Source organism: Oxyura jamaicensis, chromosome 6, assembly GCF_011077185.1.
Source record: "Oxyura jamaicensis isolate SHBP4307 breed ruddy duck chromosome 6, BPBGC_Ojam_1.0, whole genome shotgun sequence".
Lineage (NCBI taxonomy): Eukaryota > Metazoa > Chordata > Aves > Anseriformes > Anatidae > Oxyura > Oxyura jamaicensis.
In genome coordinates, this window is record NC_048898.1 from 18,784,135 (window position 1) to 18,808,823 (window position 24,689).

Below are 24,689 nucleotides of genomic sequence, written 5' to 3' on the forward strand. Positions count from 1 at the left end.
GCAGCCCCTTGAATGTGCAGTTCATGGATACATTGCCATGATGTTTTGCCAATAAAGTAAGAAACCAAACCTTCACATTCTAGAGAAAATAATTGATGAAAGACACAGCACAATGCTCCACTGAACATGCGGCCTTTCCTTAATATTAATGTGTAATTTTGTAGCTAATTACTCCCAGTGCATTTCTTGGTGGCCTGGGAATCTTTCATGGAACATCTGCACACACAATTACCTGCTCAGTTTTTCATAATCTCTTACTAAATCATTGCTGGATTTGCAAGGGGACCATCAGTCATCTGAGCTTCCTTTTCCCTTTTTTGCATGTCTTTTGCCTTGTGTCAGTTTGACCAAGTAATATTTATTGAATAAGGTCAGTAAGACTCAAGCACTGTTTCACTGTCGTGAGATACTTAATTTTCCCCAGCCTCTGTTCTACCCAGAGCTGTACATGGGGATGGGATTCATCTGTGCTGTTGTTGTGGATGAGCTGAGGACTGGTATGTTGGAGCAGGGCAGCCGCAGAGGGAGCATGCTACATGCCCAAAGCCTGCTGCCTGCCTGCCTTGACCCTGCTGTGCCCTGGGAAAACCAGCCCCCAGGAGGGTGTTGTTCACAACATCTGCTCTTTTGATATTCCTCAGGGTCTTCAGAGAAACCATCATCCCTTCCCCAGCATGGAGCTGGCTGATGCTGATCTCTTTGCTGTGGAGACTGGGATGCTGGAGCAAAAACGGTGAGACATTTCCCACTGTAGTCAACTTAATGTGGGAGAAAAGTTGTTAAAAAGAAAAAAAAGAAAGAAAAAAAAAAAAGAGTTTAGGCTTCTGTCTAGGAAGGAAGTGTTTAAGCCTTTCCTTCTGAAGATAGCACTGGTACCTTCAGTCTGGTAGGCTGCTGCTCCCTGCAACCCATTGGGCACTTTGCCTTAGGTTTCCTGAAGGGTCTAAGTCCAAAGGGCTGCTTGGAATTGTCCTTGAAACTGGATGCTTGTGCTACATCCAAATGGCTTTATGATGGGAAGTGTTTAGCTGTTCATGTGTGATGACAAACCATGAGAAGCAAGTAATCGTCTCACTTAGATAGACACTTTTATTAAGAAAATGTTAAGTGCATACACATTTACTGGAGAAATTACAACAATATAAAAGTGTTTATTTTCAAAATATTCTATGAAAGGAGTAATTTCAAAAGCATAATAAGACTCCTTCATAAAAGCTGCCTTACAGGAACACAAATACAAAAACCTTTTCACATTATTTGGGAAGATTTTTTTTTTTACTTAATAAAAATATAAAGTACAGTATTCACCACATTCTGACAACACCGAGCTGTTAAGGAGTGGAAGATGGGAGGTTCAGGCGGCCCTTTCATCATGATAAATATTTTCTTCTCTCTGGCCACCAGTTTTGTGTTTGCAGGCAAGACTTGTGTGAGTGGCAAGTTGGTTAACAAAAATAAAATAGATTTTTAGGTAATAAGTTCTCAGACCCCTGATTACTATAAATCACACCACTCCAAACAAATTGTCAGAGAAAAGAAAGACCCTCTGATTCTGACAAAGGGAAAATATCAACAAAGAACTTCTGTAGGAACTGCATTTTCAACAAAATGTGTATATTTTACTTGGAATATAGCCTTCATTGCAAAAGACCAATGAACATTTGCTCAAACACCACATTAGTTAAAAACACATCAAGAAGTGATCCTTCATCCTTCCTCAGGCAGAATTCAGATAAAATATTCATACATACAAGTGTAAAGCTAGTATAAATAATTACAAAAAAAATGGCACAGCAATAAATACCATCTATTCTTCTTTAAACAAACAAACAGACGTATAACAACCTTAGGATTTGACAGCTGCACTTGGAAATATACCACACGTGACACGACAGTTTCACATTTATGGAAGCTGCTTTTTCAGCACCTGTTCAGTGTTATCTCTTTTCCCTTCTTCCCTTCACGTGTGGTCCCTACATCACTCCCATCTCCTCATGCTTCCTTTCCCTGATTCGGTCTTTGGTCAACAGTTAGAGGCAGAAAGCAAAAGCTAGTGCTCTCCCTGAGGGGGCCCTGTTAGTGCAGCTTCTCGGCCTGCTGGGACTGCGGTGTGCACAGGAGGAATAATAGGGCACAGGGCAGTGAGGAAGTGTGATGCAGCCGTGTGATTGATGTCCCTTGTGTGCAGGGCATGGCTGCTCTTCCCGATACAGTGGTTCTCTTGAAGATAATGGCAAGCAAAAAGCAAACCTTCCCGCTCAGGGTTGGAGTTTGGACTAAAACAAGGAAAAAGCTTCGATCAGGTTCTCATGTAAGTCTTCAGTTACTCCTGGCCAGGTCTGCCACCCCTGCGTTCACTCTGTGCCTGAACTCACCCCTGTGGAGCTGTGCTCCAGCTGAGGGAAGGGACACGGTGCTGGCCCCAGGAACAGCCCCATACCCTGAGTGGTCTTAGCTATATGAGCAATCAAGTGTCATCAGCCCAGCTCACAGTGTGAGTCTCAAGAAATGCCTGAGGACAGACAGCCCACAAGCACACAGAAAACCATCACCTGGCTGTTCCCCAGCATCTCCCCACTCAAGAGCAAATGCTCTTCCCTTAGCACAGTCTGCCTCTGCAATGTCCACAGGTTTGCCCATAGAAGAGGAGTTTGTTTGCTCAGGCTGGTGTGGGCTTGGCCTGTGCCCAAGGGCCTTTCCCTGCTGGCGCTGCCCGCAGCGGTGTTCCCTGTTAACTGGTGCTGCAGAAGGGCACTGGCAAGGCTGTAGAGCCACAGCCAGTCACTGGGCAGCTGGTGTGCCCCTTAGAAGCAAAGGATGTGAACACGTGAAGGATGCACCTTGCCAGGTGAGAAGGACACGCTTCATGTCTCTGTCAGAACTAAGATTTGCCCACTTTCCCCAAAGTCATTCCTGTGCTCCCCCTGGCAAACCACTAGCTGTTGTAGATGCATGTGTAGGGACAGCAAGTGGACCCTAGGATATACAGCACAGCCCAGGGAGGATACAAGAAACTCTAGTTTTCTCACAGAACTTCTTCCTGCCTTTACCTTGACAACAGAGGTTCTGATCCAATTCACATTGAAATCAACAGCCCGATTCTCACCAAGTACAGTGGTGCCAGACCTTCCAAAATGGAGACAAAAACATTTAAAGCACCAGCGTGGTGATGGTAACAATAGAAGGAATGTCAAAGTCATACACACACATTTTAGGCACAGCAGTTGGTTTCTACTTCAAAGTAAATGAGGTGATGTGGTCCCAGCTGAAGCACTCTCTCTTATAGCACCCTTTTGCAGAGAGGAAAGTACTTACAAGATTTTTACCTGAATCCACATGGAAATAAGGTAGTCCCTGGCTAGCCAAAGTGCCTCTTTGGCATTAAAGATGCCTGCCACAGAAAGGAGTGCCTTATGAAACACCCCTTTCAGTGTTCCTGACACAGGCTGCAGGTAAGAGGGAAGATCCCGTTTGAAGCAACCCTCCAAAAAAACACACAACGTTACAACATTTTTTGTTTACAATACAGACACAGACATACAAACACAAGTATTGTGCTGCACAGATGTGCTTCCCCCCAGATCTCTGTGTGCAGCACAGCGTGGATATCATGGTACTTTAGGTGTCTTTTGCCATATACTATATTGCAAAGGTTCTTCCTCACACAGGTGGGAATCAGGAGAAAGAAATTTCTGGCTGAGAGAGGGAACTGGTGCAAGAAGTGGTACTTGTCCCCAGGTGTACTTTGCAAAGAAAATCCCAGAGGCTGTGCCATTCACCAGCAAGCAGAACCATGACCACCGCTGAACAGTGTTAGCCTTCATCTCCGTACCCAAGAAGCACCCAAACTGGGCAGACACTCAGCATTTCCTCTCTCACCCCAGTTATCTCTTTTCTCCAAAGACATGGCAGACAACCTCTTCAAAATCTACACAGAGCAATCAAAAATGTTACTGCCCTCAGGCAGGTGTGACTGTTCAGTATCTGAGGCTGTTGGTGAAGGGTCACACAAATGCTCCTCCATTTACTTCAGCACAAGGCCAGCCGATCTGAAATCACCTTCTGTGGACGGGTGGGAACAGACACCTTGTGCATGGCAGCATCTTTGACTCCTCCAGCAATTTGCAATACGATCCAGCTGTTAGATCTTTAATAACCCATTCCTTTTTGTGCTAAAATGTGTCATCGGAAACACAGGAACATAGGAAATGCCAAGTGACATCAGATCAGTGTTGTGGCTCCTAACACGCTCAGCTACTCAAACCAAGTACTAGCACCGTGCAGCACCAGATGTACATTGCCACAGCTGCTCATGGTTGCCACCGAGGTCTCTGGTCTTCAGAGAATGGCTTAGCCCTGCAGCCCTGAAATCAATCCCTCAGCCAAAATACCTATAATCACCACCCGTAATAGTGCTGTCCACTTTCATTGCTATCTGATGCTTTTTAGCCTTCCTATGTTCTTGGCCTCAATGACTTTTGGGGGAAAGAAACTCTTCCACTACTTACACAACAACATTGCACTGTACAGTTCATGTCCTTCTAGGTTTAAATCTCCAGGAGACTTGCATGAACCAAAGAAAGTTAAATAAAGCAGGACCTCTACATAGCAAAGGAAATAAAATATTATATAATAACATAGGGTTAGTTTAAATTCATATTTGCCCTCAGTGCTAGGTAATCAACCAACTGTATAAAAACATATTTTTCTCGAAATCAAATACATCTTACTATATAAAAATAGCACTGTGAAAGCAAGCCAATTTGTGAAAAAAAAAAAAAAAAAAAGGAAAACACCTTTGGAAATGCATGAAGCGTTGCTTTTGTGCTGCATGATAACAGTGAAATGTATTCATTCCCTAATACTGGTTATCTGTTCTCTGGGTCCTACAGTAAGAAATCCTGTAGACGGCTTACAATGCTTGCCTCTTACATCTTGAACCTCCTGTTGATGAAGAACAGAGTGAAACACTATTAAGGTCTATTTCAGTTGCAAAAGCTTTGATATCAGGCCTAGTCAAATAGCAAATTTGCATCTGGACTAACCCAAAGGCATTTCTTTTGCAGTCCCTCCAACCAGTATGCACCAAACAGTTTGGGGAAAGTTCTCCACAAGGAGCTGCTGGTCCCAGAAGGGCAAGCCCAGCCACGGGAGTTATTTTGGGCAGGTTGTGCTCATCACAGTTAGTAAGGTGTTCAGAGCTAACATAGGAAGAAGGCTGGCTAGGAAGCTTATTCTGGACTTGAAAGCCAGAGCAGAGAATTATTGGTGGGCAAAGAGACTTAGCAAAAAAAAAAAAAAAAATACAGCAGGAAAAGGAGGGATTAATCATCTGTGAGAGGCCCCAATAACGGAGCAAGTGGCACTGGGAGTGCCTCCTCTCCTTCCCCACCCCACATCTCTGCTGGAGAACCTGGACTGCATTCCTTGTGCTCCACAGGAGTCTGCAAGGGTGCCAGGTGTCTGTGTGGGTGGAGGAACGCAGAGGACAGCCCACGCTCTGCTCTTGTTCAGCTCCCATGATGGGGAGGATGGAGAGCGGAGGCCTCAGACCGGTGTGAGCACGGTACCCAGGAAGAGTGGTGGGCTAGGGATCACAGCACAGTGCAGGTGTTTTGTGGGTGCGGGTGTGGACGGGGTTCACTCAGAACAAGAAGCCAGGCTGTACTGGTGGCCTCCAGCTTTTGTTCAAAGTGACCCCTATTCCTGCTCCACCTGATTGACCTTTTACCATCTAGTTGAGGTTTCTAAGGCTGAGCTATGAGTGTCAGAGGGTAAACACCAGGTATTCAAAAACCCTGATGCCCCAGCATGGCTTGCCTAGCCTACAGGATCTGCACAAAGATCCCTTTCAATGCCTGCTGGGCAAGACTGTGTGACCACAGTCAGCGATGGTTGTGGCTAGTCTTGGTGAAGGTAGCTTCAGAAAATTCATGCAGGCATAAAGAGGGTGACTAAACCATAAGATTTTCCTTTTGAAGATATCCTTCCCATTATCCCACACTGGTAGCCCTAACTCTTTTGGTGCAGAAAGGCAGGACACACCATCCTGATGGGACAAAACAACTTGGGACACCCAGAGGGTTGGTGTAGGCAACACCAGTCTCTGAGATTTGTCTCAAATCTCCCATAGGAGAGGTGTTAAACCCATCACTGATGCAACTGCATCAGCATGCACTGATCATTTCATGCTGTCACTACCCAATGCTGCATTTGTCACTGAAAAACACCAGTGCCAAATTCACAGCTGTTATGTTTATAGTTTAACTCTGTCACTTTGGTAGTGGAGGAATAAGAACAGCTTAAAAGACAGAGGGCATCCCAACCTTTACACTGCTTTTGACTTTGGCTTTGCTTCAGGGCTCTTTTGGCCTCTGGGTGTCAGTTCTCCCATCTGTAAAATGGGATTGCCAGGCTTTAGGCAGCATCTCTACAAAGGAGACTGCACGAAACCATGGGGATATTGCACAGATCTCCCTGGGAAGTTCAATATGGGTAAAATGCATTATCCCAAATGTTTTTCCCAGTCTCCTCCTTACCCTGGTCTCCCTGTGGAGGAAATCAGGCATACAGATTGGACAGGAATCAATGAGTTCTATTCTACATATGGTTGCAACCTAGTGAGAAACAGCCAAATATTTTGTTGCATTCCTTGTGTCCCTTAGAAAAGCAAAATATGCAGTGCCATTAAAGCATGGCCACTTTGAGAGCGAAACAACTTGGCCAATCTCCCCCATGGTGTAACAAAACTGACATCAACACAGCCACGCTACAGCTTTACACCAGGGTTAAAAATTATGTCCCATTCACCCCCGCCTCCACCGTGGCTGAACTTTTTCCCTGCTCTAAGAGCTTTATCTATATAATACCCCTTTGCAGGGAGGGTAGAGTTGTTATCTTCAACAAACATGGGGAAAAATTGAGGCCTGGACAGACTAATGTATTTGCCCAGCATCATATAGGATGGTCTGTGGAAGAGCGGGGATGTGAACCTGGGGTATCCCAGCTCAGAAACTAATGCCTCCTACCATTCTTTCTCCCTGGAGACTTTAGTGGTGTTGCACGGGAAGGGCAGAGTGGGCCCCGTTTCTTCTGTTGCTTTTTTTTATGAGTGCGATGACGTGGTCTAAATTAAAAGAAAAATACAGAGACTGCCGTAAATTATCCATGTACAAAGGCCTTATTCACATTTATTCTATGTCCCCTTCACATCTTGCTGGCAGGGTGAAAATGAAGATAACATCCCCCTCCACATGTCCTCTGCCTCAGAGGAACACTAGGCAAATGGAAGTGCCCTGGTGACAGGACATTTGCAAGTCTTGGGGCCAGAAGTTTTTCCCCAAAACACTGACACCTCCCCAGATGCCTGCCAGAACTTGTTAGCCAGGAGCCTCTCTATCCACGTGGCACCCCATAAGGTACAACGAGATTGGAGGGGGCTGAATTTCTGGCTTCCCACCCACCATTCCCACCGATTCCCATAAGAGCTGGTTGTTTTTCTATGGGATTTATGGGCATTCGGTGCCTTAAACTGAGGCTGTGGAAGCATTTGCCTACGTTGTACCCCACTGTGCAGGGCAGCACCCAGCACATGCTTGGTGGAGTACCAGGAGGCTGTTATTTTGGTGTCTTGCACTCCAGCCATCATTTAGTAATGAGATTAGAAATGAGGAAAGCTGCCACACCTGGGTTTACAAGTGCTATGGAGCAAGGCAGCAACAGAGCTTAGCTCTCATTATAACCAGCCCCTGGAACTCAGGAGTTTCCTTTCCTTTCTCCCAAAGGGCTTGGAGGAAAAGCTTTTACTATTTGACTTTGTTATTTTATCCAGATCCATCAACTCTCTTGTCTGTGCCAGAAGTAACAACTGAGCTTAATGGACTCCAACATCCTGGGCTGAGGGGAAGTTTTGAGCTGGGACTATGTCAACGTGACAATGGACGAGCCAGGATCATTCTCTGATCTCTGCTTATTTTGGGCTCTGTTAACTCTGCAAGGGCCTGATTTTGCAAATCCTTGCATGAAGGGAGAAGGGAAAGGCAGTCAAGGTGGGACTGCCTAGAAGTGGTAAAGGATTTGCTAGCTGATTCAAGAAAGGACTGATTTGCCCCTTGTCTATAAAATGGATGAGTGTTGAATGATGTTGGCCACAGCAGTTGCACAATGATTTTTAAAGCCAGTTAAGGAGTTTGGACTCCTGACAGCCTGAATGAATTTTACTGATGTCTCATAAGTACGTATATTACATGGAGATGTGATGAATATAAAGCAATAATAAAGGCTAAGCAGGATTAATGAGCAAAATAATTCCCTACTAAAAACCATCTCTACTTTCACAATCACCTGTATTAGACTACTATGCTCTATGACCTCTTGATTGGCTTTAGCTGCAAATTATAACACAGAAGATACTCTCAAATGGAAGCACTGGTATTGATTAAGATGTCTTGACAGTTTGGATTTTACTTAAGCAATTACAAGAGCCCTTTCTACAAAACGTATTGATTTTATTCCAGAAAAATAAATTCCCATGTACAATTGGGTTTTCATAACATGAAACAATTAGCCATTTTATTGCTAGTGCATATAGGGTAATGTCACATTTCATACAATTTCAGTACAAGTGAAAAAATATAATATATGGCTGATTGAAACGGATAGCTACATTAACATTTATAGATCTATATAGATTTATTTTACAAGCTGTTAGTAGTTTAGAAGGATATCGGTGTTTTAAACTACCAACATTCATATGGCTCCAATTCAAATATATGAATTGCTTGATGCGCTATAAATATATTCCAAATACATTTTGTTGAAGAAGTCAAAGCTGTGCACTAAAATATATCAAAAACATGCCTTGTGAAAATGCTACAGACAGAGCCCTGACTGTCTATGGAGCATGAAAATGCCACTGGTGCTAGCATTAATAGTTGGAAAATGAAAACAATGCCATGATTACTGGGATTAGATGATGGAGATGTATGCCTTCTTATTTAATATAACTGGGACCAAATTCTTTTCTGTTAATCAATGTAAATCAGGATGAAATCCACAGAAATAGCAGAGTTGCTTCTGGATGAAAGTTACGTTAACCAAAAACCAGAAACTGGTTGGAGATCAGGTGCAGGCTTACTGGTTTCAGTAGAGCTGGCCCCAGATCTTCACCAGTGGAAGTGAGAGCAGAAGGTGCTCCAGCTGAGTTGTCCTAAGGCTGGCAGGCAGGATATGAGCTTATAACCACATTTAGCCAACCCTGCAAATTTCTTAAGTGCCTCCTAAGTTTCAAGTCTTATGAACAGCACCAAGTGCTTCACTGGGGCTGACAGCAAACAGAAACTTAGGCAGAGAGTTGAGGATTTTCCAAGGATGAGGAAAAAAAGTAGCCCAATCCCCTGGAATAGTCAGCATGGGCCACAACCTGCTCTTAGATTCAGCTGTGCCCAAATCCAAAGCCATCCTGCCAGCATTAACATGGATTACCTCTGCAGAGAATTTGCCCAAAGGATGAGAGGGCCAAGTGCTGGCAACAAAGAAGGCACTGAGCATCAGATGAGATGGGGAGAGCTGGCAGGGCTGGAATCACAGTCAGTTTGGTAGCTGGCTTCCCTCCCTCCTCCTCCTCACTCTTGACCCCAAAAGGGTCAGACAGAAGAATGTCTCTGCCTCTGGTACCATTTTTCCCCTTGCTTATTGTAAAACCACAAGGGAACAAAGACTTTTTCTTCCTTTTCCTCGCTTGGAGGATGTGTTTGCATAGCAGACAGTGGAGGGCGTTCAGCTACCTGTATGGCCTCACATCTGCCCTGGGGCCATACCCTTCCCCACCTTTCTCCAAGAACACATTGCGTTTGCAAACGACTTGATTCCAACCCTGCCTTTACCCTACAGATGCAGCGGGGACAAGGTTCAGCACGGTTACAGCGGGTTACTGAGGGGTGGCAATGTGGTGGCAGTGGTGGGAGGGACTCTGAGTGCACAGGTGGGCTTGCTGGCCAAACTCCCGCTGCAGGACCAACCGCAGCCCGGGGCCCAGGGGCCCATTGCTTCTTCTCATCTTCCACTCCAGCAAGGCTGGAGCCCTCCCCTGCAACTCAGCACAGAAATGTTCTCTGTGCTGCTCTTGCTCACTGTAAAATTTGACTAATAGGCTGGGTCCTCCTCAGGATAGCCATGACCAGCCACTTGCAAGGGGAATAAAGTTAGAGGAAAAAGAGTATGAATTTGCCAAGCATGGCTGGCTTTGTGGGAGACCCTTACTCATGGCAGCACATCTTGCCTTGGCCGAGATTATTAGCACTCCACACTGGCCAGCAGAGAAACAATTTTAATTGTGAAGACGTGCTCAGCCTCATCCGCCTGTGCAAGCAGACCCCCAGTGTAACATGGAGAAGGGGCTCCAAAGACATTGGAACAATATAGATTCTGAAGTAATTGTAGTTTTGCTTGGGGAAGAGGGGGTGTAAAGGAAGCATTTTCCTTGGGAGAACGGCTCTTTTTAAAAAAGGATGAGTTGGGGACCTCAGCACAGAATCTTTAGGATGGATTTTGCCTCAAATCCTGGCAAAATGCTTAGTTTAACATTTAGGATATACTAGAAGCTGTTGTTTTAATACAGACTAGGTCAACTCCAAACCCATCTTCAAAACAATATCTGATTCCACGAGTACTTTGTCCACATGGTTAAAGCCAGCCCTTAATGTTCTACCCTTGAATAACTCAGGATGTGTTAGCTGTTAAGTCCATTTGTCTCTTGCCTTACTTGTTTAAAGCTTTCTCCAGATATTCCTGGATCCACTTTAGCTTGGGATCAATGCACACTTGCTTGCTGTTGCTCTTGAGCCTTGCACTGCCAAAGAAGAGAAGTCAGGGTGAGTCTCATGTGTGGCACCCCTCAGCCCGCACCCCACACACACACCTTATTGTGCACACAGGTTAGCAGCCCTATCATACACAGTAGAGCTGCGTCCGACTGCCCTGGGTGTCAGTGCTGCTCCCAGATGACTCATGAAGAGGCAGGGATAGCCCTGCCGCCCTCGAGGCACCTACTATAAATACAGTTTGGAGTACTGGTTTGTCCTCCTCAGTACTGATTCTTGTGCTGGGATGCATGCTGGGGGGAAGAGATGCAGAACTTGCATCGAAGTTTTCCAGTTCCTATCAGGGCTGCTACATGCTCAGTGCTGGGAAAAGCTAAATCTCATTTGAAAAGAGTAGTGTGGTAAGTATAGGTCATTTCTGCAAGGAGTTAATTAAGAACATCTTTCAGATTCAACCACAAACTGAATGTTTGCGTGTTTTGAAGATGGACACTAAACCTTATCTCCTGAATGTCCTGAAAGGGTCTGATCACTCCCTCACTCTTGGTTTTACTCAATACTGAGCTAGCAGGCTGCATGCAGGAAGATAATTGTGTCCACCATAGTGCCAGAGGCAAATTTTCCCTCATGTATTTAGTCAGCACTGAGAAAAGAAAGGTCTTCTCCTGCATGTCTGAGCTGCTCCTTCAAAGCCACACTTTAGCTAATTTGAACCTGCTAAGAAGTCACAGAAAAGGGGACACCTGACTGAAGCAAATTCCCTGTGACGACCTGGGGTTTGGGTTACCTGCATTCTCATCCAGGAGCAGTACAAACAGCTTGTCATCCGTACCAGGAGGTCTGGCCCTCCACGGCCCTCAGGGCCTCTTAAGAGCGCAGTGATCCCTCGCTTTCCCCAGAGGGCCCTGCCTCTGCCCCAGCTGCTCAGAAGCCTCCCCTTAAACAGCCTTGCCACGTAAAAGTGCCAAGAACAGCAATTTCATGGAAATGCCCATAGGAGTAAGTTCAGTTCTTGCTTAAGCATTTTGTTGGATGGAGGCCAAAATGTTCCCGACTTCATAAAGCGAAGTCTGCAGAATATAAAAATGTGGAGTAAGAAGAGGTCAAAAAGGCTCCTTGGTCTGAAGTTATGCAACAACACAGTTGTAACATAAACACATTGAAGATCCAGTCCTGCAAGCCCCGTGCCAATAAAGTGATGAATGGACCTAATTCATATTTCCCTTACAGTAGTGCCAAGCTGGAGAATTTCCAGTGAAGCGATACCAACAGTGAGAATGGATTTGCTGATGTTAGCAGTGCTGGGGAAGTACTAAGCTGGCCGTATGGAGTACAGAACCAAAAGCACATGTAACCACCCTCCCGCCACAGGAGATGGAAGTCCCCTCATCCAGGATTAAGACACTGATTTTTCAGACATTTATTTCTGAGTCTGGCAGCCCCTGCTCCTTGCATGGCTGTGGCAGAGACCTAGGCATGTGTAAGGAGTGTTCGTCTGAATGGGTTTTGGTGTATTCTTTAGGCTATAATTAAATGCATGCTAAAAATGCTATTTCCTTGTGTTGGAAAGCAGGGAAATTGGGATGGGCTTTGTAGAAGCAGACATACACAAAGGAGAGTTCTGGATTTGGAGAGATGACTCCCAATGGAACTGAAGACAAAGGCCTGCTCTTAGGCTTTTTGTTCAGGTACAGTTCCCCTCAAATATAAAGGGAAATGTACTTGATTGAAAAAGCCTGAGCTCTTTCCTTAAAAATCTGTATGAATTCAGCGACATTCTCTGCTCTTGCAAACAGCTTTTAAGTCACTCACACTTTCACTGTGTAACGTGTATCTAATGATTCAGAGTGTGGTTGAGCTGAGAAACCATTTCAAGCATCAAAATGGTAAATTAGTTCTGATTCCATTTCAACTCCTCTTTTAGCAAAGCTCAGACTTTCAGGAGCATTTGGAGGGAAGTTTTTGGTTTAAGTACCTTACATATTTAAGTAACAGAAAGATGGTGACCTGTAGGTTCATGTGTTCTGAGTGCTACTGGATCCTGTTCCAAACAGACACACTTGGATCAGGAATGGGGCAAGAACACGCTGTGTTTCTGTATTTTGTGCTCTTAACCATTCTCTACTGACTATGATCCCACGTTAATTAAGATATATATATATATATATAGTATCCAACGTTAAGTGCCTGCTGTTTTCTTGAAACTACTCCAAAAAATTCCAGATCTTCTACAAAGCCTTAGCATTGGGACCCTTATGACACCGACTGACAGTCCCAGAACACAAATCCATACACTATTTGCCTTTTGGATGCTTGCCTCCAAAATTGTTTATAGGTAGAGATCACAGTCACAGCTGGTTTTGCCATTTTTCTGAAAGGAAATTATTTCTCAGCTGGGTTTTACATTTTTTCTCACTGTCCTCCACCAAGTCCTAAGGCAGAACCACACATGTGAAAATGTAGATGATCTACAGAGAGTGGTTTAAAAAAAAATAAATCATATGAATAAAAAAATGTTCACGAATTGATGCATGCCCTTAAATACATCTGTATATTCCTGAGAAAAATCATGAAACCACATCAGTTTTCTTAATGCAGAAATATTTTGGATGACAAAGAACGGATTTTTACAGCATTTAAGTTACAACTGGAAGAGCTCAACGTGGATCCACACAGAACCAGTGCTGGGATCACTGCACAGAAACCCAGTGCAGTCACTGAGACCCCCTTACAGAGGACAGTAGGAGCTGATGGTAGTAATGCTCCCTTGCAATGAAAAGATGAATGCTGACTTGTGTCCCTCTGAAGGAGGGAGTCACCCATGAAAAAATGAACCCAAAAGACCCCCTTAAAATCACACACAGAAAAAAAAAATCAACAACTCAATTTTTCCTGAAAACCAGTGTTTCTTTTTGGCAAGAAGGGCGAGGTGATTTTCCACTGGGAATGCACCTTTTCTCTCCTGCTGTGATCTGTGATGTACTGGAGCCAGACACTGCCTGCTAAGTGTGACCAGACTCAGACCACTGTAAAGTTTTTTGTCTTAAGGTGTGAAGCTCTGCGTACAAGGCAAGGGACTGCCTGCCTGATGTTCCTGCTCACAGTCCTGCGGGAGAAACATGGGATCACAGGGAGATCAGAGGTGGAACACCACTGGGAACATCCAGAGCTGGGCTTGGGGACGGGTGGGGGGCAAAGCAGGGTACGGGGTAAAGAGGTGAGCTGGAAATCATGGCATGAGACACAGACCTAACTGCAGCAAGGGGAAGGGGCTGACCAGCAAACGGAGCAGGAACCAGCTCTGTGATTCTCCTTTTTGACCCCCGAGATTTGCACCCAGCCAGAAAAAGCGAGAGACTTACACAATCTGAAGTGAGCAGTTGGGGGTGGAGAGGATTTTGAGGTGCTTAATGTTGGCTCTTGCCACGTTGCTCTCGTAGAATCGACAGGGACATCGGTAAGTCAGGCTGACAGGTTTCTCTGTGGGACATGGAGAGAAAGGACATGTTACTGCCTCCTGCTCCGGGTCAGCAGCACAGATACACAGACCAGGCATGACAAAGTCCTCTCTTGCCTCCCAAATATGCAGGTGGAAGGAAAAAAAAAAAAAAAAAAAAAAAGCTGCAGCTTTGGAAGAGCATTTGTCCACAGCTCACAGCACAATTCTTTCACCCCACTACCCAGCCTTTTAATCCCGATGCGTGGGATTTTGGAAGACAAAAGATGAGGGAGAGAAAATTGAGATAAGAAAAGAAGAAGAGATTAGAATAAGGAGCCCCTCCATTGTGCGGGGATGCTCCTGGTAATTAGACAAGATAAAGGCCAAAAGAGGGGGCACTTGTCCTCGGTGTTGTTCTTGCCAAATGATTTTGACCCGAGGCCAAATTAGAAGGTAGCCAGAAGAAAGCGATGAATTCCAAAGAGATCAGATCAAAACGGCTCGGCTCAGGTGCAGGCTTTCAGGGGGGACTTACTGGCTACAGAAAAGCCCCGAGTCTTTCAGCCTTTCCCAGGGCCCAGCGGCTGACCTTTCCCCACTGCAGCCAACCCTTACTTTCAGAGATACTTGCACAAGGAGGTGCGAGCGGGAGATCACAGTGGTTTTGCAGGAGAGATTTGGGGTCTTTTGAACTTCCTCCAGCCCATGGCAAAGCAACTGCAACTTGAGGAGACAGCTATTGGGCGCTGTGTTCCCCGGGCGCTCATCAGGGACCACCGGGCTGGAGGAGAGTCATCACCAGCGTCACCAGGGGCAGAATTAAGCTTATCCCCCGGGTTAAAAGTCAGCAATATATACGCATGCAGAACTGAGGAAAGCAGCCTGGCTCTCACCGCAGCATCTGATGCAGCCCTGCTAGATGATTTCTCCATGGAAGAACTTAATTACTGGCAACCAAGTGCACGTAAATGAAGTCCTTGCTCTGTGTGGAAGCTTCGAAGCCCCATGCACAGTACACCACAAACACAGCACCTTTGCCTGAGAGTCTAGAAGGAGCTGCCTAAGATTTTAAATGGTATTTAAAGTTTTCAGCCTCTGGGAAGAACTGAATTCACAGAGAAGGACCTAAGCCACCCCACAAGGTCTGGCTCATGGTGTCAGTGGTCAGATCTGTATCTGACAGGGCTTTAGATCCCACACAGCAATCTGCCACCCTGTGTATGTAGCCACACGAGAGCACTCGCAGCGTCTAAACTCTGCTCCCTTAAAGGCAGACAAAGAGCTAAAGAGCAGGGAAAGGCCTGGAATCCCTAAGCTGTCTTCTAGGAAGGTGAGAAATGACACAGCTTTTCAAAGTGCAGCTGATCTGCATGTATTGTGTGTTCACCAACACCTGTCCCTAGCACACATAACCACAGGCAGCCTGGTGATGTTACCCTGTCCTCGGGAAGGAAAACCCTTTATTTCTGAGCACTTCTAACGAGAGAAGAGCCAGAGTCTGATCCCACTGGCAGATGGGCAAACACAGAGAAATTCATCAGTGGAGTTCTTCCAGATTCACACCTGATTCAGGACTAGAAGTTAACAAAATTGGAGGACATTTTCCATCAGTTTCATGGCAATCCATCAGTCCGAAGAATTGTATCATTTATGAGTGAATAAATGGGAGAAGGAGCTCCCGTCTGTCATGCGAAGGGAGCAGGAGGGCTGCAGGGTGAGCCCCCAGACATGCTCCATACAGACTAGTGCTAGTGAGGAAGGGAGGGAGAAGGGCACTAGGATTTCTCTCTTCATATCTGTGCCTGAGAGCTATGGATCAGTGCATTCATATAGCAAAGGGAGGCTGAAACCTCATGCAGTCACATAGCAACTCTCAGCACAGCTGCAGAGGAAGCACCTCTGCAGGCTCCTACTGACAAAGTGAGTTTAAGCTTTACCCTGAACAACGTTCAGATCTGTGACTTGAGAATGCAATCCCGTCTTTTCTGAGAGTGGGAGAGGGACTTTCGATCCCATCCCACTCACTTGAAATTGGGAGAGAAAGCTTAACCATGACCAATGTGTCTCTAAATCCCAAAGCTGTTTCCTGCCCAGGAAAGGGCATCCAGCACTGCAAGGCAGAGGGGATGCCCAGCATTTGGTGTTCCGTCACCCAATGCAAGGCGCAGTGACAACTCCCATGCCAGCACAAGAATCCCTTTGGCATTTCTGTGCTCCCTGCTTGGTGACCAGCGAGAGACACGGAGCGCCAGGGTCGGCAGCACGGGCGCCGGGGCAGCTCTCAGCACCATTCCTGGGGAACCGACATCCCCTGCCCCTGCCCCACCAGCGCTCCGGCTCTCGGAGCATGGCTGTGGCTCACTCTGCTCCCAGAGAAACCCAGGGAAACCCAGCGCACACAGCGCTCCCCAGCACGGGAACCCCTACAGCAAGAAGCTGATGGGACACTGCTGGTCCTGCCCCGTGGCTGAGGAGCGTATCTTTCTTTAGCACATTTCAAAATTTGAAACAAATTACTCCACACGTAGTAAAGCTGACTAAGCCAGTAACTCCATGGGCTTGCACTGCAGGAGTGGATGCTCCGTGGGTTCCCCGATGTGCAATAAACACTGAGCACAAGCTGAGGCTACTGTCTCCTATGGTCTGTTAATTGTACCGTCACATGAAAACACCAGCTTAGCTTTCATGAAACTGATTGTGCATAAAGCTTTTGGGAACTTTATCTGTCTAGCACATTCGGTTGAAATGGGTGACAGAAGAGCTAGACACCATTCAGACACCTCACTGTCACTCCTGCAGCCACAAGTCCTTAGACAAAAAGAAAAAGAAACCAACTTTTCTGCTCTCGATGCTAGTCAACTCGGAGCTCACCTGCCCTCCAGGACAAGACAGCCCTGCAACCCACATCTGGATCAGGGTTGAGAGCACTACTTGACGTGCAAAGAAACAGGCAAAAAGCTGTTAGCACCGCAGGCCTGTGGCGTCAGACTCCTTACCCCAGTTTTTCTCCGACAGCTCTAAGCTGTTCCTCGCCAGAGCAGCCGGGCCCCCCACGCTCGCCCTGCCATGAAGACACCGCAGCGGTGCGGGGCCGGCCACACGGCCTGCCTCCGCCTTCGGCACCGAGCTGTTGGGCTCATCGGGAGCAATTAACTCGCTCCGGCTAAACAAAGGGGCACCGGGAGGGGACCCTTCCCCGCCCCGGGGAGGGAACACCCGAGTTTCGGTCCCCAGAACGGGCCAACGCGACGGGAGCGGCGGCTGCTCGGGACGCTTCCTCGGAGCCGGGGCGCTTCCGAGGGGGCGACAAATGTGGCACACCTGTGCCAGGGGAGGACCGGGGCTCCCGAGGCCGAGAGACCCCCGGTCTGGGGCCCCGGACCCCCGGGCTGGGGTCCGAGGTTCCCCGACCCCTGGTCCGGGGACCCTGAGGGGACAGGCGGCCGCAGTGGCTGCGCCCCACGGCGCTCGTCGCCGGGTAGCCCGCGTTGCCCCGGCGCAGTTCGGGGTCCCCTTTTTGCCCCGGGGCAGTACGGAGTCCCCCTTTTGCCCCCCCTTCTCGGAGCCCCCCGAAACCTCCCCGCGGGGCTGCGGGAGTGCGCGGGGGATGCCCGCCGAGCGCCCGCTGCTGCTCAGCCCTGCCGCGATCGAGGGAACGGGGACAGAAGAGGCGCGGGACCGGCCGCCTGGTTCTCATTTCTTGCAACTTTTTTATTTTTTCTTCTTCTCTCTTTAGTGGAAATCAAAGCGCACATTTCGCAGCCCAAACGCCTCCCTGCGGAAAGAGCACTGTTGGAGGCTCCCAGCTCCAGCACCCCCCGCATCCCCTCGTCCTCCTGCCGGGGCTTTCCGGCGGGCAGGATGGGTCCCGGCGGCATCCCACTTACCCTCCGAGAGGGAGACGAGGGCCAGGGCAAAGGCGAGCAGGGCGAGGGCGCGGAGCTCCATGCTGGGCGCTGTGCTGCTCGTCCCGGCGGCGGCCGCGCTCTGAGCGAGTCCCCTCCTCCCCTGCCTCTATAGAGGGGCCGGGGGAGGGGAGCAGGGGGAGTAGCCAGCCCATGATTTATTGCCCGTGGCATGTTATTACATCCTTCCTCTGTTAAAAAATGCTTGGAAAGGGACCAAAAAAAGAGCGAGGGCTTTCTCGCTCCGCCAGCACCGCGGTCTCCCCTCTCCCCGGGCAGCGAAGAGCCTTCCCCGCTTCCCCCCACCCCATCCCGGCCGACGGGGCTGGGATCTCGGGCACTGCAGCCAGCCTGGGCCGGGGCTGAAAGCTGCTGCTCCAAGCCCCCAGCCTCGGCCGGCTCCGGGCGTCCCGACCCCGCAGGTCCCGGCCCCGAGCCGCCAGGCTCCCCCCGGGGACGCATCCCGCCACGGCTCGGCCTCCGCACCCGGAGGAGAAAAATCCCCCTTCGCTCCCGTGGGCGAGAATCTAGGCTTACACCGGCGTCCCGGACATCACATCCAGCGCCTCATACGAAGCATCCTCGCAGAAGTTTTTCTCGGGGATTTTTCTTTTTCTTTCTTTCTTTTTTTTTTTTTTTTTTTTTTTGAGGGGGGGGGGTGCAAAGAGAAGGAAGCTTTCAGTTTTGCTTCTGCATGCTTAGCCCTAAACACCACTTTTTCACCGTATTAGCCGGACCCAGTTCTCCATCTGCTGCCCCATTTCACCCCCTTTGTGTTGCAGATGCTGCCGGGCTCCCTGGCACCTCGGCTGAAAACCCCCAGAGCATCGAGAGCCCCGAGGTCCCAGGGGTGCGCTTCCCCTGAGCTATCGCAGCATTGTCAAGTGTAATTGACCTAAGCGTGTCCTCGCTGCCTGCAGTCCGAGACCACGGGGCCCTGTTTGTTGGCATTCAATACTTCAAATAAACATCGAGGCTTTGGTTGCGCTGGGACTCCTCAGCTGCATTTAAAACAGGCGCCCTCAGAAAGGTTGGGGCAGGGAGGGGACCACGGGCTAAAGCTAATCCTGGCCTGGAGGTGTTCAAAGGACAGGTCCACGAAGTCACCAAAGCCAGCAGCACACCCAGATTTTACCCCAGGTAATTTCAAGCTCTCTCTGCCACAGCACAGGAGGTTGGAGGCATTGGCCCGAGGGAAATGCCTGCACCGCCACTGGGCCATGAGCTGGCTCCCTCCCTGGGACACAAGCTAAAAGGCAATTCTCACACCCAGCTCCCCTAAACCTAGCTATTTGTATTTCCTTGGCTCTGTTTGCCAAGGAGCCCTGAATTTGCTCAGGCTGATCCTTGCTCTCCCCCTCTCCCTAGGCGAGCTAGCACAGTAGCGTAGGAACCCGATGCACTGAAGGGGCCAATAGTCGCCACTGGTGCTCGCTGCAGGCGCCCTGACAGTTGTGACATTCTGCAGGGACGGGAGAAGTGCAGGCTTAATCCCAGCGCAAACACTGCCAGGAGCACTGCTGTCCCGCCAGCGCTCCGCCTGGCACACGGGGACGTCCACACTGCCATAAAAGAGTGGCTGCTGCTGCTACCGGCACGGGGAGAACAGACAGCCCCGGGATCTCGTCAAAGGGGCTGGATGGATGCAGAGTGAGCTCAGAGTTAAACCTGAGTAGTGGTCTCCCTCCCCCCTGCACCCCCAAACACGCACACGTGCTGCAGCCGAAGGGGAAAACTGCTGGATCCCTAGGAGGTGCCTGGTGCCATTCAGAGCTGACTGGAAGAGCTGCAGCACGCAGATACGGGGGTCCCCTACAAGGTCAGCTTTAAACAGCTCCTCCACCACCTCACCACAGCCGTCCCCAGTGCGCTGCCCAGCTGTGGCACACCAAGCCCCCGTGGACAACAGAGACCCCGGGACCCCGTGGACCCCTCTGTTGGGGGTTTGGTTTCTGTCCTCCTCACTTATCCGCCCACCCATACGTGGGGATGTTCTGTACTGCACGGCAATCAGAAACCAAACCAAGCCTTGGGACTGTTTTAACAGGGTGATTTTCCCCATCCAGTCCTCACACAGAACTTCCCCGGGTGGTTTTGTTTCGGGTCAGAGCAAACCCAGCCATGCAAAGACCCCCCGAGGGGGCTGCAGGGCAAGCTGGGGGGGCTGACCCGCACCCAGCGCTGCCTTCATCGCTTCGCTGATGCAGTCCTGCTGCTGGGATGAAGAAAAAATCTTCGTAAAAGAACTGAGCTCACCCGAGCACCAAGCGATTTGTGTAAGCTGTGGTATTTTTTCCACTGAGAACAAATTGTTACCTACAGCACAACGATTCTGAGTTTAAGATTTAAGCAGCATGAAACAATAAGCACAAAGCAAAACAAAACAAAAAGTGAAAAAGCTCAATGAGGGTCTTGTCATTTCTTCCCCAATTGAAAATTATGATCTCAGGGAAAAAGAATTAAAAAGAATTAAAATTATAAGATATAAAAGAATTATACACTGAAAAGAAAGTCGAGTGACTTGGCAAGTGTTAAATTCCACAAAAAGATCGTTTTAACTTCATGTTAACCCCACAGAACTAACCAGTGCTCTCCTGAATGCTCAGAACAAGCAGCCTGAGCCCTCGGTGAGCCGATCCCACCCCATTCCCAAACCAACGGCAGCCAGAACTTCCTGGCGGCCACTAACTTTAATCTCTTATCTGAACACTAACAAAGAAAGGATGAATTCAGAAATCTTAAAAATAGATCTGCTGGTGATTTCAGTGCAGCTTAAGAGCCTTTTCTAATAATACCATATTACAAATTTTTAGCCTATTTGCATCAAATTACATTTCTTCTTAAACAGGAAGATGACATTTCTGCTGCTCAGAATTTTAGACTGGCATAACTCAGCACTGAAATCATTACTGCCTGAGCTTGCTTTAAATCCCCACAGATTATATCTACAGTAAGCCACTTCTGGCCAGCACAACACCACTCAGTATTATTAAGATTTTTTTGTGTGTGTGAGTTAAGGATTAAGCTAAGTGTCCTTGAGTTGGGAAAACAGTATCCCTGATTTCATCTTGTTCTCACTAATACTATTTGACTGTGATCTCCCATAATATTTCCCGCGTTTATTATCTGTAACTAAACGTATCATTTTTTGGATGGCCATAGTTTTCAGGAAGGATTTCTGTTTAAATGGAGTTAAGATTCACCATGCCTCTCAGCAAGTGAGAATAAAATATATTACAAATCAAGCATGTTAATCCCAGGATATTCAGTGATCCAGAGTTAAGGCAATTTACATTTAGAAATCTGTATGTATTAGGCTGTGGGACTGCACAATTAAGATACCAAATCAACCTTATCTCTGCTTTGCTGTAACATCATGCAAGAGCCCCGACGATAACAACTAGCACAGATCAGTATCTTTTTCTCTCGACGCAGATTCTTTTCAAGGCATGATTTTTTAAAGAATGCTTAAGCTGCCTATTTCCACACGCTACAAAACTGTGACAGAAAAGAAATGAAAGAAGCTAAAATGTTAACATCAAAATTGTTTAACCATTGCATGGCATCCTTAGACTGCAGAGCTAAGAGTGTTTGGAGATTTTCAGCGTTCTGATATTTCCGTGTGCTTATATTCTTTTGTAACTCAATCCAACACTGAAATTCCTTGTGTTATCGTACTTTCAAGCTATAATAATAATAAAAACATCCACACAGACCTCTTCTTTCTTCAGTTACTCACTACACATCTTTATATTTACCTCCATCTTACTGCTTACTGTCATCCTTATGTTGCTTTTTTTTAAAAAAAAAAAAAATTAAAAAGCCTTATTTTTGCAACTTTCCTACAAGGGTGATATTTTTTGGCCGCACTAGTAATTAGGTGAAAGCTTGAAAGCTTTCCAGTCCTGCTGAGCACCCAAGCAGCAGCCAGAAGAAGACAACTCTGGAGTGGCTTGAAGATCTTCCGTGACTCCTGTCTTTGACCTTCTTGTTTGAAGTGCTTAAAATAAAGATTATTTTCCCTCCCTATTGTCCTGTCAAGGTTCCAACCTCCTCTTTTACAAATGTAGAGAGCAGAGCTTTTAGTATTAAGCATTTGCAGCAATGTAGCATGAACTACAAGAAGTGATTTGCTGGATCTGTCTGCCCTGCAGAAGGAAAAAAAAATCTCCCCAGATCACCAGTTTTCAAACAGAATTGCAAGAGGTCTGCTCTCATTGCAGCAAAATAGCCTCAAAATGCTCATGTATGCAGAGAGATCCATAATGCGTGTTGGCCCCAAAAGAATCCTTGGAGGGCAGAGGGAGAGATCAAATAGAGGTCAAGTGAGTAACTGTTTATAGATGGTTAACTAGAGTGACAGAGAACTGTGGTAGCTGCTTTTCTAACAGTTTAAAAGGTTTAAGCTTGCTTCCCTGGGAGCTTTGCATGTGATTCCAGTGCATGTGAAATTGGCCCTCAAGGGCAGAATTCATCCCTCCTCTCATCCCAGCAGAGCACATCCCAAGATGGTCTAACCTTTCATGAAGAAACTCAAAACGTGATAAATTTTGCTTGGTTTTAGGTTTTGTTACAAACATCGTTCTTGGCCTCACTGTGAGGAGTTTCCTGAAAGCCTGGGGTAGAGCAGAGCCAAGTTTGGCGTGCTCTGCCTCTCCCCAACGCTGCGGAGGGGATTTGGTTCCAAGAGCGCTTAAAACTGTGTGGCTTTGCTTGGGTTTCGCTTGGAGCTTTCAGGTTCACTGAGCTTGCAGGCCACTTCGAGGAACCTAGACCTCAGCAATAAAGGTTCGCTGTTCCCAACAAGAAGAGGCACCTGGGATGCCTGGCCAGGGCCAAGCTCAGTGCTGCCTTTATGCTCTCTCCACGGGAAACTGATGCAGAGAAGACCAGAGCATCACAAGAGAACAGACTTGAGTCTGAAGGGAAAAGATCTAAGCCCAACTGCCAGGTCAAAATGGTCAGAGGTCCTATGGCACCCATCTCATTTTGTTTAGGCTTTCCCTTGACTGCACAAATACGACTCGTCTGTCTCTTGGGACTTTTTAAGTTTGTTTTTAATTTAAGATAGGCATGAACAAAAAGCCATAACCCAAATACCTATACACCGTGGGGATTTTCAGGCTCTGAAACAAACTTTCCAGCTGCCTTCTCCCTCAACAAGGTCTAGGGGCCTCATGGCTGTGTCTTCATTAGCAACTTGTGTGGTGTAGCAAGAACAGACCTAGAGAGCAACGCAGTCCCTCCAGCCCATTTCAAGGGTTTACTTCAGCATAGTCTGGTCCCAGACCGAATGACTGCAGGACGTGCCCTTCTGGAGCAACTTTTCCGATTTTGTTTCACCCCAATGAAAAGCAGTTCACAAGTGCAGAGACAACTCCGCGATGCAAAGTAAATAGGGATACGGCTTAGGAAGTCCACTCCAAGGGCGCATTCCTCATCCCATTTAAAGTCCTGACGTGAGTGCAACCCCAGGGCCAAGGAAGCCGGGGTCCACCACCCCCGGGGCCCCCAGGGCACCGGCCCGGGCCCGCAGCGGCGCGGGGAGGCGGAGGGCGGCGTTTCGGTGTATTTTGGTGCCCCCTAGCGACTGCTCACCGGGCACTGCTTGACGACCAAGTGCCACGCAGAGCCTCGGGGTGCCTGCGGGCAGACTCGAGCTTTGGTTGTATTTCGCTTCTGGTTTTGATTTTTTTTTTTCTTTCAGTGAATATTCAGGAAATGTCGGGAAAAAATATTTTAAATGCGTTCTTATCATTTAAGAAGTCCGTTATTTTAGTGGTGCTTTAGCAATATTATCAGTTATTAAAAATTCTGAATATAGCCATTTGAGAAAAGAGTAACCATGGAGTTATATCACACAAAAGCCCAGATTAGCAGGTTAAATAAAAGTGAGAATAAAAAAAATCAGGTAGGAGAAGGGGAAGGAAGGCACGCTGTGTGCCAGCAGCTGTGCTCAGGCAGCAGGTACAGGGAGGGCTGAGGACACAGGTACTGTACCTAAATCCATACTGCACTTACGGAGTTGTTCTCTGGGCTACGGGCAGCTGAATTACTCCCACAATGGAGTGAGGGCCAGCAAGCGGCTTGTTTATGGCGATGGAAACATCTCACTTGCTGGAACTGTTCTGACACTCGTCGTCTAGAGTTGCCAGATGGTAAACATGGTTAGTTTGTAATAAACAATCATTAACATCACTTAGCATACGTGTCACTCACAGGACAAGGACACGTGCCGTACAGGACCAGAGCTAACTGGGGTGTGGCTGTGATGTGCCAAATCCTGTCGTTCGCTCACTCACTGGATGTGTGCTTTGCTCAGAGCCTTACCAGATCTCGTCACTGATAGCGGACTGTATAAACCCAGGTTTTCAAAGCCATCTCCTAAAATTTTGCTTCACTTTGAGGGAAATAGTCAGAAATGAGTCCCTGAAGCAATGACCTGACTCTCCCAGTATATTAGCAGAAATATCAGCTACTCATTTCTCCCCTTTTGAGTGGGTCTGGTCTTGTGGCTGCAGCTAT

General features: G+C 47.5%; 1 protein-coding gene across 1 annotated transcript; it reads right to left on the reverse strand.

Moving 5' to 3' along the window:
• Window positions 1-1,069: 1,069 nt before the first annotated feature.
• Window positions 1,070-18,656, reverse strand: CXCL12 (C-X-C motif chemokine ligand 12). Its single transcript, XM_035329836.1, has 6 exons — window positions 18,651-18,656; window positions 18,147-18,262; window positions 14,183-14,300; window positions 10,763-10,849; window positions 7,029-7,126; window positions 1,070-4,944 (listed from the first exon to the last, which is right to left on the reverse strand). The coding sequence occupies exons 2-6, from the start codon at window positions 18,205-18,207 to the stop codon at window positions 4,913-4,915; spliced, it is 396 nt and encodes a 131-aa protein (XP_035185727.1). The 5' UTR covers window positions 18,208-18,262; window positions 18,651-18,656; the 3' UTR covers window positions 1,070-4,912.
• Between the last annotated feature and the right edge of the window lie 6,033 nt (window positions 18,657-24,689).